General features: G+C 37.6%; 1 protein-coding gene across 1 annotated transcript; it reads left to right on the forward strand.

Moving 5' to 3' along the window:
• Positions 1–329: 329 nt before the first annotated feature.
• On the forward strand, positions 330–12094 carry LOC113238139 (probable methylmalonate-semialdehyde dehydrogenase [acylating], mitochondrial). The gene is made up of 10 exons (XM_026474880.1): positions 330–815; positions 2001–2134; positions 4825–4935; positions 5385–5491; positions 5668–5781; positions 6989–7155; positions 7369–7489; positions 8123–8272; positions 9820–9960; positions 10941–12094. Exons 1-10 carry the CDS (start codon positions 780–782, stop codon positions 11423–11425), a joined length of 1566 nt encoding a protein of 521 aa, XP_026330665.1. The 5' UTR covers positions 330–779; the 3' UTR covers positions 11426–12094.
• The last annotated feature ends 1444 nt before the right edge of the window (positions 12095–13538 follow it).

The raw sequence follows: 13538 nt of genomic DNA on the forward strand, positions 1-13538 counted from the left end.
TTCTATTTAATTCCGTTGATGTACAAAATATAATTCGTATATGTAAAGTACCTATTGAATACGGCGGTTTCCTTGTAAAATTTCGAAGTTTGTGTTTGAATTTTTTAAGAATCGTGTTTTCACGCCGCATAGTAATTAGGGTATATCCTCAATTTTACTATATATTCTTTCCAAGGTGATTGATTCCACACTTTCACTGTTATGCGGAATCAACCAAAGTCATTTGGGGTTGTATAGACTCTTAAGATATATTTTACTTTTATACCGCGCCACACCCCGGACACTCCATACAACAGTCGGAAATTATTTACCTACTACTACTACATACAGCAAGGCGCTATCTTTACACGCGCAAATGTTTGCGTGAAGTGGCAGGGTCACCTCGCACTATTACGTTACCTGGTCAGAGCGGCAACATAGCGAAAATTCTAACGCGAATCTGTTCTAATCTGTTCTAAAATTTGACCTCCAGCGTTCATTACACGGACCCCTTAGGGGTCCATGAACCACAGATTAAGAAACCCTGCCGCAGTTTACATGGTACATGTAGTCATCCGAGTAGACGTTTTTCGATTTTTTTCGAGACTACTCATAGTGAAAACCCGTCTTGACGACTGCATTAATTTTAAAACCTAGCAATAAAACTTATGAACCGTATAGATTACTTTTATCCATTGAAGGGCAGGATACTTGAATATTAATCAGTCGAATTGGCTCGCTCGGCCCATTGAATCGCTTTACTACTATTTTCTACTGATTTTTAATATAAATCGACCGCAATGGCTTCAAAAATGTTGAAACTACTAAAATCCAAAGTAAGTGGTACCTATACTACAACTGCCTCGGTGGCCGAACGGTTACCATGCCGGACTGCCGCTCAGAGGTTCCACGTTCGATTCCCAATTGTATGGCCTACATTTATTTCTCTCATGAGTTTCGCAGTAATTTGTGGTCGTCTGTATGTCTGTCCATGGCACCTGCGATTCAGGGTTCCTCTAGTGCGGCGTTATGACTGTGTGCGTAAAAAAGAAATTGGTGGTTTTAACCACTCTATGTCACTCATTGTATCTATGTTTAGACATAATATATCTCTACTCATTTGGAACACCCTACGAACTATTGGTCATAATATACAGGGTGTAAACGTTAAGTGTGCCCAGGCGATTTGACCAACTTCTGCAGACCCGATTTTTTCGTCTCATACAATGAAATGATACTTACATACAACTGAATCGAAGAGCACTAAATAAAATTTGATCAATTTTATTCATTTTTACGGATAACTCACACTTGACCAAATAATTGACTATGCCCATTATATTTTTATTCGATCAAAAGATAGTTTTATTACTTTATTTGTATCAGTTTTGACGTCCTGTTAAATTATTGTTACCTCTTACAGTAGGAAAACTAAAGCCTCTCTAGAATGTCATATTAAATGTATGGGAGCGTTGAAACGTATGGAATCGGAAACGGGACCTCCGCGGGGCAGTCCAGCATGATAACCGTTCGGCCACTGAGGCAGTTATAATTAATTATATTTATAGAATTCCTAATTTTCGAAAATAGTTTTATTGCATCGTAAGATAAAACTACTCACCTAAGAAGCTGAAATTGGATTTTAAAGTAATTCTAGTGGCGCCATGTAAAAAATGTAGTAGACAACTAACCTTCAACAAAATAAATATTTTTATAAGCTACTAGCAGAAGCTTGTTTTAACTGATGTAGATAGATACTTTGATATTCACGGACTATAAACCATCCTCCGCCTCAAACTTGTCCAAAGTACGACATCTGGCGCCTCCATTGGAACATTGAGCGAACGAAAATACTATATAAATTTTCCTTAATGATATGCTCTAAATTTTATTTGTAACACGTGGAACCATTTAAATTATTTTGTCGCGTCAATTAAAATTCATTCAGTAGAATTTATAACAAAATCGTTACTTGAAATTGTTAAATGAAATTATTCTAAGTATATGTCGTCTACTTTTAGTTTCACCTGCTACATAGAAGCTACAGCAGCTCAGTTCCAACCATTAAACTTTACATTGACGGACAGTATGTCGAATCAAAGACCTGCAAATGGATTGAGCTCACCAACCCAGCCACAAATGAAGTTATTGGCAAGTATGTAAACACTTATGTCAAGCTTTAAAAGAAAAGAATCAAATTAAATGCCTTCCTCAGACCATTATCCTACTTACGGCTGATGATAAGGTAAATATTCAAAAACATTACTGAGTAGCAACGAAATGATTTACTCAGATCAGACATTTTTGCTTCCTTAGATTAAGCTGATTGTGAATGGAGTGAAATAAAATGACAAAACAAGCGTTTCTTACTAATTTATCATCAGCCTATGGCAAAGCATTGTTACTCTTAAAACATTTCAATACAGAGTAAGGGTGCTGGTGAAATTACAGGCACATGGGACTTGTCAACTTGTCTCAGGGTGACGGGCGTAGTGGCAGTGCCCCTCAGATCTTTGGGATTTAAACCTCTGAGTGACACTGCAACTGGAAAGGCCTGTAGCTTACCATCAGGCGCACGACTTGTTCGTCCCGTCACTTGATATTATAAAAAAAAAATCAATGTTCCCTCTACCTCCGATGCTATACTAGAGAAATCTTAATTTTCTTTTATGATATCATGTGACGTGACGAACAAGTCGTGGGCCTCGTGGTAGCGGTAGAATAGACATTTATTGCAAAGCCACAACACATAGATACAAAAACATACGGATAACACGTAGACAAAGCAAAATAAAAAAAAATAAACAAAATAAAAAATACAAAACCAAAAAAAAACAACACACAATAAGACAAAACAGACAAAAAACAAAAAACTAAATATAATAAATAAATAACGACTATACATTTTGTATTGTCATTTGTGCGGTTGTGGAGTACGCAAAAGGACTTCATTCCGCTTTTTTTTATAATCTTAATCTAATCTTAAATATTATTTTTAGAATATTAATACTGCGGCAGGTTGTTTGTTACTTTCGTTACACAAATTTTGATTAGTCAGTATTATACGCAGTGTTTTTTTAACTGGGACTGTATAGGGAAATCCGAAACCATAGAAGATACAAGGAAACTGTCTTAGGAACCATTAAGTCTTTCGGTGAAAATTATTTTGGCATAGTAAATTTTTTGGTCAAGTATGAGTTGTCCATAAATATGAATATCTTCAGACAGAATAAATAACACCGGTGTAAATTAATTTTTAAAGAGGACCGCATCTGCGTCCGCCATCTAAATGATGTGTTCTGTCTTTACCGCACATCAGTGAAACACAGCGTATGTATGAAAAGCGTACCAAGTACCTAACGCTAGTACATAGATATCGTTGTATTTAACGTTTTTATTGTTACTATTATATACTTCATATTTCAGGTATCAGTTGTACTAGATCATACTTAACACTTGGCATAAAATGGATCATCCTTAAGTAAATGTCATAAAACATAAAACTGATACTTTAATACTAAATTATATGATGATCCATTTTATACCAGGTATAAAATGTAAGTAAGTAATAAAATTACAGTAATTATCATTTGATATCAATGTTTCGAATGTTATTATCAGTCATCGGAATTGTGGAAGTCAATTTAGCTAAACTAAAGAACATTCCCTTCTACAAAATCCCGGGATTTCTCGGAATTGATTAAATTGATTATATTTCAATAAGCGTATTATGTATTGAAATTTGAGTACATTGGCGAGAAATTGTACTTCCTATTAAGTATTGGGTACAAATTATTGTCTCAAAAAATAATAATAATGTTGTGGTTGTGTTCCTATAGTTACTTACGTATTTAAACACTTTAGCCTAATTTACATTTTAATAAACGTGTAGCAACCCATAATTTTAGACTCTAGAAAATAAATAGCAAAAATAGAAATTTTCTACGCATTGATGACGAAAATGGGTAAGTCCATACTAAGAAAACGTCCATACTTTAGGTAAATAACTCCCTCCATTCCGATCACTGGTCAAAATTATTTTCGTGTATTTCATTTACAATTTTTTTAACAAGGAATCTACGCACTAAAATGCGAAGTTTTGAAATGGTAGAAAAATGTAGATTCGGTGAGGACACTTGCTAGTATGGCGATTATGTGGCATTTCTTAATGTTAGCTAGGATTACAAGGTACCATTGATACGACATTTCTGATGGTACACGTTGGGCGCGTTCCCATTAGGTATGTCTTAACGTTTTATTTATCGTTGGATGACTGTCGCGTCTAGCCTGTTTGCATATCACGACTATCTGTCGTGACTGTGTCGTAAGACGTTTATTTTATCGTTGAACTACTGTCGTGTCTGACTGTTCCCATTAGACCATGACGACAATTTATCGGTTCACGGCAGCCGCCTTGTCGTTTGCACGACAGAATTGTTTGAAGCTACGACTATCTGTCGTCACATTTTTATCGTGACGTTTTATTTATCGTCAGACGACTGTCGTTCTAGCCCTTCCCATTATCACGACAGTCTGTCGTCGTAACGTCAAAAAAGTCGTGAACGATAGTTAATCGTGTTTTACTATATGTGAACAACTTCATTTAAATATACAAGCCCCGAAACTTTAAACTGGACGAACAGATAGTCGTCCAGTTGAAAGTGTCGCGGCTTGTATACGTCACGACATAATGGGAACGTGCCCTTAGTTGTAATAACAACTTTAGCCAAGAATTCATTTTAATTATAATCCAATTGCCCTTTGTACAGTTGTCAAACTGTAAATGTACTATTAGTGATTACTGATTATAGTAAACTAAGTTATATAACAAATATAAATCCTAAGAGTACCAGAAGCAACGCCAGGCGAACTGAACGCAGCACTAGAGTCGGCAAAGAGAGCATACAAATCATGGGGCCAAAGCACTGTCATGACTCGTCAGCAAGTTATGTTCAAGTAAGTAATGTTTCTGCGCTAAACGACTACCAGGTAGATAAACCCAGGAGATAAACGGTACCATCATGAATTTAATCTCACATATTTACATCCTTGCTGTGAGTGTAAGCGTCATGCCAATCCGCATGCCAGGCATTGCAGTACCTATTAAATAGTTCCGTGGACCACCACTTGGCTAAAAACGCCCCTGATTGTAATATTCCATTCTTGGATCTCTACTAAAATAGTAATTATTATTAAAATAATTAATGTATGATCATGAAAAATAAAATTGTTCTATTAAAGGAGAAGCTCCATTTTGAAAATTAAAATTAGACCAAGTTGCCATTTGTTTATATGGTGGATACCCGCTTGCCAATTTTGCAATCCACATCCGCTAAGATTTTTTCCAGTCGTCTCGACAATGTTTGTAATAAATTCACTAATTAGGTTGATATTTAATTATTCAGCTTCGCACGTTTGTTGCGAGAGAACGTGAGCAAGCTGGCGGCTAAGATCACAGAAGAACATGGCAAGACTATTGCTGATGCCGAAGGTGACGTACTTAAAAGCATTCGTAAGTATTTAGTAAAATTGTTATTATTGCTTAAACCGCGCCCATTCAATTGCAATTGAAAAATGTCAATAAAGTCCTATAGTATTTTCTACACATTGGTTCAGCATTTTAGCATTTACCGTTGTTTATTGTCTTTCAAAAATCTATTTGTTAATGCGACGCCTGCTAATGCACAGATGCTGTGGAACACTATTGCAGCATCACTAGTCTACAACTTGGCGACAGCATGCAGAACGTGGCCAAGGACATGGACACACACTCCTATAAGACTCCTCTTGGTGTGGTTGCTGGTAAGTAACCTAAGATTGTCAATAACAGTAATAACGTACTAGACAACCACAACAACTAATTTTGGTCTCATACTAAAGAATGTGATCAACACACACAATGCGAAAAGAGTTCAATGAGTTTATATATAATATATCAGATTAGTATCGTGAATATTTCTATAGGCAATGATAGCTACCGGATTATTTTTCTACCGTCTTGTGTAAGGGAATTAACAAGAATTGATGTGTGTGTGTGTGTGTGTGTGTGTGTTGATTTGCTTTTAAGGTCGCAGTGGCAACGTCATTGCGTGGCTGAGAAATCATTCCATTGGCGCTAACACATATTAGTTAGGTTATGGGAAAGAAGGAAAACTATTTAGTAGCAGTAGTGCTCCTTGTGAAAGAGTTCGTCCAGGGAAGTACTGCCACCTTTCTGCCGCCAAGCAGTAATGTCAGCATTACTGTGTTCCGGTTTTGAAAGGTAAGGGTGAAATTACAGCCACATGGGACTTGTCAACTTCTGTCTCAGTGTACGGGCACAGTGGCAGTGCCCCTCAGATCTTTGCGATTTAAAGCTCTGAGTGGCACTGCAACTGTATGGACAGGCGTGTAGCTTACCACCAGGCGCACGACTTCTTCGTCCCGTCACTTGATACTATAAAAAAAAGTTTATCTCATTGTATTGAGGTGATATTTGCAATGCAAACTAATTTCCATACAAAAGTCGTGTTATATTTTGAGACGCCATTTGTTGACATACCATTGAACTATGTACTTAAGTGCTGTTACGAATGAAAACTCTATGAGGATGGCCTGTAGGTATCGTTGTTATGTGAATTAACATGTTATCAGTTATACGTTGAACTATTATTTAAATAATTGGAAAGTAGAAATAACAGGATGAATTCCGTCCAATAAGTTCAACTTTTTCAAAAAGTTGTACCTAGTTGAACTAATTGGAATATTTGTGTCCGATTAGTTCAACTGATTGAACTTATAGTTGAACTTAGTGGAATAGATGAACTTCCTTATAATTTGTCTATATGCCATAAAAAACCTGATAATATTTCCTTTGTAGTTTGAGACGTCATCTATTGACACAATATGGAACGATCTAGTAGAGGGCTGTCATTAAATCGTCGAAAGGAAACTACATGAAGACAACCTGCATACAGTTCTCATTTCTATACTTCATCGTTATGAAAATCCTGACTAAATTTTTGTGCAGGTGTTTCTGCATTCAACTTCCCCGTACTGATTCCTACGTCTATTGTCGCGGCGGCTCTGGTTACTGGCAACACATGCATCATCAAACCCTCAGGGCATAACCCTGGCGCTAGCCTCATGACCATGGAGTTACTGAAGGAAGCCGGCGCCCCTCCTGGTGTTGTCAACGTAATTATTTTAAACTTAAGTACTTTGTACTCTCGGTAGAACATATAATAAGTCTATATCGGATTTGTTAACGCTTCATGTTAAAAACGTAATAAGTGGTATAAAATTTTCATATTATGCAATGGTATTTTATAGCGAGGGCCTATATTCAACAGTGCATTGACAATTTTGATTTAAATGCTTAAATAATATGAAATTCCATGTGTGTTGTAGGTAGTCCACGGCAAGCGTGATGTAGTGAACTTCCTGTGCGACCAGCCTGATATTAAGGCGATATCGTTTATCGGCGGAGACGCGACTGGCAAGTACATTTACGAGAGGGCCTCTGCTGCAGGTAAGCTTTGCCATGCTTTTGACAGGAACTTCAAACAAAACTGAAATAGCTTAAAAAACCAAAAGTTTAATTTGCATTGGTGAGGCATGTACAGTATGTAACAACTTACTGTACCTACAGAGATGCGTGTGGAAAGTAGACGTAGATTGCTACTTTTCGATAAAAAATCATCGAAACGCCTTATAGCCCAAGTATTTATTGCACGTTATTATTGCAGCCTATACGGCAAAAAACAATGAAAATGCCTTAGGCCTCGATTACTATCAGAACCGTTGTCGCCAAAACGCACAGAAACATATGATAAACACTGTGAAATCTTGATAATGATTGCTCGTAATTTACAATTTAAAAAGATGTAACGAATTCTGGAATATATAATTAATATCTTCTCGACAACAGATGTCTTCTTTAAAGCACACTTTGCATAAGGAACGTTTAAAATTAACAAAATACTTATGAAGCATTTTTAAGCTAAGCTAAGCTTTTACGAACCAGCGTGAAAAATTCGAGATCTTTACCTCCTTCACCAAAAGATAAAACTAGACCATATTGCATTGGGATAATGTTTACTTTCGTTTGTTACAGTCTTTGTAGTTTCTATAAGTTTTAATTTTAATTGGTTATGTTGTTTAGGCAAGCGCGTACAATGCAACATGGGTGCGAAGAACCACGGCGTCATAATGCCCGACGCGAACAAGGAGTACACGCTAAATCAACTGACGCGCGCACCTTTCCAAGAAACTGGCCAGCGTTGTATGGCGCTTGGCACCGCCATTTTTGTTGGTTAGTCACTGAAGTTTACAGTAACGCGATTAAACTTATAATAAATAGTTAGAATCATTATTTTTAATTAGAGATAACTAACTGACAATTACTAATGCCATTTTGAAAAATAATGTTGCCATGTTTATTGGACAGTGATATATGTGTTTGGTTCAGTACATAATTAATAGATTATGTTAATTATGTACTGAAGTGAAGAAGAAACGTTAACAATTTTTGATTGTTAATTTACTAATCAATATCTAATTTATACGTATTATTTTAATTTCTTCTTCTAAATAATGCCAACAGATCGAACTATTTTTTCGGACCTAAGTAAACCAACGTTTCGGTCCCTTTACAGGTTCTATGTCGGTCTATCAGTCGTGATCATGGGACCTATAAAGAGCCCGTTTCATTTCCTAATAACTGCAACAAATTATTAAAAGGATATTATCTTGATGATTTATTGAGTCAGCGAAGTTGATGCTTTCAGATGAGACCGTTTTTATTTCATAAAACAACTAGAAATTCAAAAACGTCAGTTTATTAGCTTATATGTAGTTTAAAAAACCGACTATAGACAATTTAACTAAAAACCTTATGTTGCGCAAACTTTTCAGTACGCGTAATATAATAATGTATGTACGAGTATACTTGGTACTTGGTGCAACGGGTTGGTATCCGCAACTCGACGACAAAGCGCCTATTTTGCGTGTTAATGTATGTATAATTCATGTAATAATTATTATTTATTACAAACAAGTCAGTACCCACAGTGTATCCCGTTGCCTTTTTTGATGAACCAGTCGTGCGCCTGATGGTAAGCTACACGCCTGTCCATAACATTTGCAGTGCCACTCAGAGTTTTAAATCGCAAAGATCTGATGGGCACTGCCACTGCGCCCGTCACCCTGAGACATAAGTTGAGAAGTTCGATGTGCCTGTAATTTCACCACTTGTAATTTTGCGTTATATCTCCTAAATGAATTGTCAGTTACTATGGTTACAAGCAAACACTGCATAGACGTGGCACTGTGATATTGGCACGTTACAAATAAGTTGGTGGTACTTTACATAAATGTACCGTGACAACTTGACATCGAGAACTAATAAATCGAGAACTTGGGCCTTTTCCCAGTCTCGGGAATTTTCTCCGCTGCATATCTATAGATGACAACTTGGCTCCACATACGCATTGATCGTCTCAAATGACGTTTTTTAATCACACATATTCCGTTGCATTCATGCCTATTGAATTAGTAATTGGAATGCTGTGGAAATTAGTGCTTTGAGAAGTAAGGCTGGAGTGATTCTGATAAATTACGGAACAGTGTGATAGGAGAGCGTTGCGGCGTGGAAGACGACATACTGACAATGATAGAGAACGGGATGCTTAAATTCGAACTATTTCGAACCCACGGCCTCTATTTGACAGGCGGTAGGTCAAAACGTTAGCCTACCACGGCTGTAATATGTAAGCACTACACAATGTAGATAAAATATTGCGCACTTTTATGTACTTTATTGATAGACGGTATTACTTATCCTTTATGTTTATTCTGAAGGCGAAGCTAAGGAATGGATCCCAGAACTGGTGTCCCGCGTTCAAACGTTGAAGGTGAACGCGGGCCATGTACCTGGCACCGACGTGGGACCTGTCATCGCCGTTGAAGATAAAAACAGAATCCTCCGGCTCGTCGAGACTGGTAACATTTGCATTTGTATTATCATATCGTACAAAAATAACTCCTGATTTCAATTCTGTCATAATCATGTCCAAACAATGGTGCATATCTAGTTAGTAGCAGTAGAGCTTCTTGTGAAAAGTTCGTCCAGGAAAACACTGCCGCCTTATCTATTTCTGTTGTCAAGCAGTAATAGATAAGTTACTTTACATTACTGCATATTTGGAAGTTGTCCACTTATGTCTGAGAGTGACGGACATAGTGGCGGTGTCCCTCAGATTTTGGCGATTTAAAACTTTCAGTGGCTCCGCAACTGCCATGGATAGACGTGTCGCTTATTGCCAAGCGCAGGACATGTTCGTCCCGTCGCTTAATATCATGAAAAAAAGATTTGATCATACGACAACAACTACGATCACGTCGAAAGCTTAAAATGCGGTTGGAAAATTAACTTTGGGTAAAAAGTCAAATCTTCTACAGCGATACCACTGTCAGTTGATGATGAACCCTTCATATGCATAGCTGGAAAAGAAAAGTTACTTTGTACATACGTAAAAAGAAAATGCGCCACGACGGTTAATAAAAATGTAAAAAAAAATTTTGCCGACGTTTGATAACTTTTCGGCCAATGGACGCGTTATCCACGTGTTTAAAAAAAAACTAAATCATCGTTTAAATCTTTTTAAACGATGACTTTTGACTTTTGGTTTTAAAAATTGTAATTGTAGGACATGGACGTTGTAGGTACATACATAGACACGATAGATTGACATCAATCAAAGCACACACGCCAGCAGATCACGCTACACATTGACGTATCTTGTTCCGTTGCACTGGAGGCGATTTTCAAACAAAAATGTGTAGTCTGGTGTGCCGTTGTCCGTACATCAATTTGATCTTAGAGGATGGAAAAATAGTCTAAGGATAATATACACTGACATAGTTTAAAAATTACCTTGTAGATCTAAATACAACAAAACTGAATGTTACTAAATTGGCAGGTGTAAAAGAAGGCGCTAAGATCGCTTTAGACGGACGCAACATCAAAGTATCCGGTTTCGAGAAAGGCCACTTCATCGGACCGACCATCCTCACAGGCGTTCAACCCAGCATGGAAATCTACAAAAAGGAGATCTTTGGGCCTGTCCTCATTTGTTTATTCGTCGATACCCTTGATGATGCCATTAACATGATCAACAGCAACCCTTATGGTAATGGAACCGCAATCTTTACCACAAACGGAGCAACGGCAAGAAAATTTGCGTCAGAGATCGACGTTGGTCAAGTAGGAGTAAATGTACCTATCCCAATTCCACTATTTATGTTCTCGTTCTCTGGTACACGAGGCAGCTTTTTGGGAACCAACCACTTTGGCGGTAAACAAGGTATTGACTTTTTCACTGAATTGAAAACGGTCGTTTCATACTGGAGACAGAGTGATGTATCTCATACAAAAGCTGTTCTCTCCATGCCCACTCAACAGTAGATTATAAGCAGCTATATATAGGGTATTACAAAATTGTTCAAAGAGCATTCCACCAAGACGGATGACCAGACGGACTACCGTCTGCCTGTTTGCATATATAACTTTTCTATAGAAATTTATAAATATGCCCTTTACCTATATGAATGCGTATTATTTATTGCCTTAGGATATAATATTTATAAACAGTAATTGACAATAGCACATTTTTCCAATGCGCCCTTTATAAAATTTGTTTTTTTTTTAAATAAAAAATAAGTGCGCATTTGATTTCCATCTCACCTGATGGGAAGTAATGATGGAGCATGCACACCTAAATAATGCCTATTCACTCTCGCCTTAAAAAGGTCTAAATTCAGGGAGCAGGTCTGCAGGCAGAGAATTTCACTCCACAGCCGTTCGCCATATAAATGAGGAAGCGAAGCGCTTCGCGCGAATCCTTGCAACGCCCACAATATACGGGTGGAACCCCAGCCTACGCCTGGTCCCCCGATGATGGAAAGGGGAAGTCGGAATTAATTGGTACAATTCCCTCGCGCACTCCATGATGTATCCTGTAGAATACCGATAAGCAGGCAACTTTACGGCGATGTTCAAGGCTTTGCAGCATCGCCTCTACTAATTCTGAGTCACCTATAAGCCTCTTGCCACGCTTGTCGATTGAATGCAAGGTGGCCAGTTGGTATGTAGCAGAGCTATCCCATAGGTGGCAGCAATACTCCATACACGACCGGACTTGTGCTGCTGTGCGTTTTGGTAGCGTTAAATTTGACAAGATTGGCATCGCCCCAATCAGAAACGTCTAACCATTTACTCTCGACAAGAGTAGATTTCCTCTCCACTGACCCTTGCATTGGTCTTGGCGAGGTACTTGTACCTGCCTACTACTGTGCTGTCATCAGCATACGGGAAGGTACCTGGAATTAACATATCATTAATATACAGCAGAGAGATTGTTGCAGACAGTACGGAACCCTGAGGAACTCCGGGAACTATCGCCCGATGTCTGAAAGAGTAGCCTTCTAAACCACTCGAATCGAACGTTCCCTCAAAAAATCCGAGATCCAATTGCAAAGGTCAGTGGGAAGCTTATAGGAGGGAAGCTTGCTTAAAAGGCTGGCATGCCAGACCCTGTCAAAGGCTTTAGAAATGTCTAAAAACACTGCAAGTGCCTCGCCTTGAATTTGCCTTGCCTTCGAGACCATGGACGTTGCAATACGTCCGAAAGGTCGAGGTAATTAAAATATGTTTTATATATGATGAAGTCCCGAACTAAAAATCAAATGAGGTGAATGGTTATTTGTTTACAAAGTTATGTTTTCCATTTTATACACTAAGATAATATTCTTGATTCATTAGTGATATGAACACTTGTTTTCTCCGACACCGAATTATTTTGCTAATAAATTGCTATATTTTTCTTATTTATATCTTTTATTGCTTCCTACTAATTGTATCTACGACATAACTTCTCTTGTCCGTATTTCTAACTATGCACACTACCTTAGATATTAAGCAATCGTGAATGTATTATTTTTTATTTTACTTATTGATTAACTCGGTAATATGGTAATAACAAATGGTGATGTCACAAATTCTTGTTTTTAAATTTTATCTGCAAAATTGACTACAGTTACGGAAATTCACAGACAAATCTTTATTTCAATGTTTCATACAATTAGATCAGACGTTTCTCGACAAAAGTTGTCAGCCATTGTGAGTATAAGATACAACGAACACTTTTTTATTACTTTTATTGCGCGTTTGGCACCATACGCTTTGGGTCTAAAAGGGCACAACAATCCCATTCAAATAATACAAAGGTGTTTTACGGACAGTAAAGCATGCATAAAGCTACGGAGATAATATAACAAAAAGCCGGACCAAGTTTTTGGTGGTTATTTTGTCTATTTAAATTATAGGTAAAGAGCATTTTCTTGTTATCCTGCAATTATGTTCTAGGCAATGGCGTCACGGACTCCGAATTGTCATGCCGCAGCGTGGCTGCGGCAATTTCCGGCCAGTCATTTAATAACGCAGCTATTCCTCACGCCGCGCCACCTCAATCTCGGCCTACCACGATCAACATAGAGCATAAAAATATGTTAAAAAGTAA

This window comes from Hyposmocoma kahamanoa, unplaced genomic scaffold (assembly GCF_003589595.1).
Source record: "Hyposmocoma kahamanoa isolate Upper Pololo Valley unplaced genomic scaffold, ASM358959v1 95, whole genome shotgun sequence".
NCBI classification, from domain to species: Eukaryota; Metazoa; Arthropoda; class Insecta; order Lepidoptera; family Cosmopterigidae; genus Hyposmocoma; species Hyposmocoma kahamanoa.

Coding starts and splice junctions, on each gene's coding strand:
- LOC113238139 (XM_026474880.1), top strand. CDS start 780: ATGGCTTCAAAAATGTTGAAACTACTAAAATCCAAA. Junction 5,492..5,667: donor TGACGTACTTAAAAGCATTC/GTAAGTATTTAG, acceptor GCTAATGCACAG/ATGCTGTGGAACACTATTGC. Junction 5,782..6,988: donor TCCTCTTGGTGTGGTTGCTG/GTAAGTAACCTA, acceptor ATTTTTGTGCAG/GTGTTTCTGCATTCAACTTC.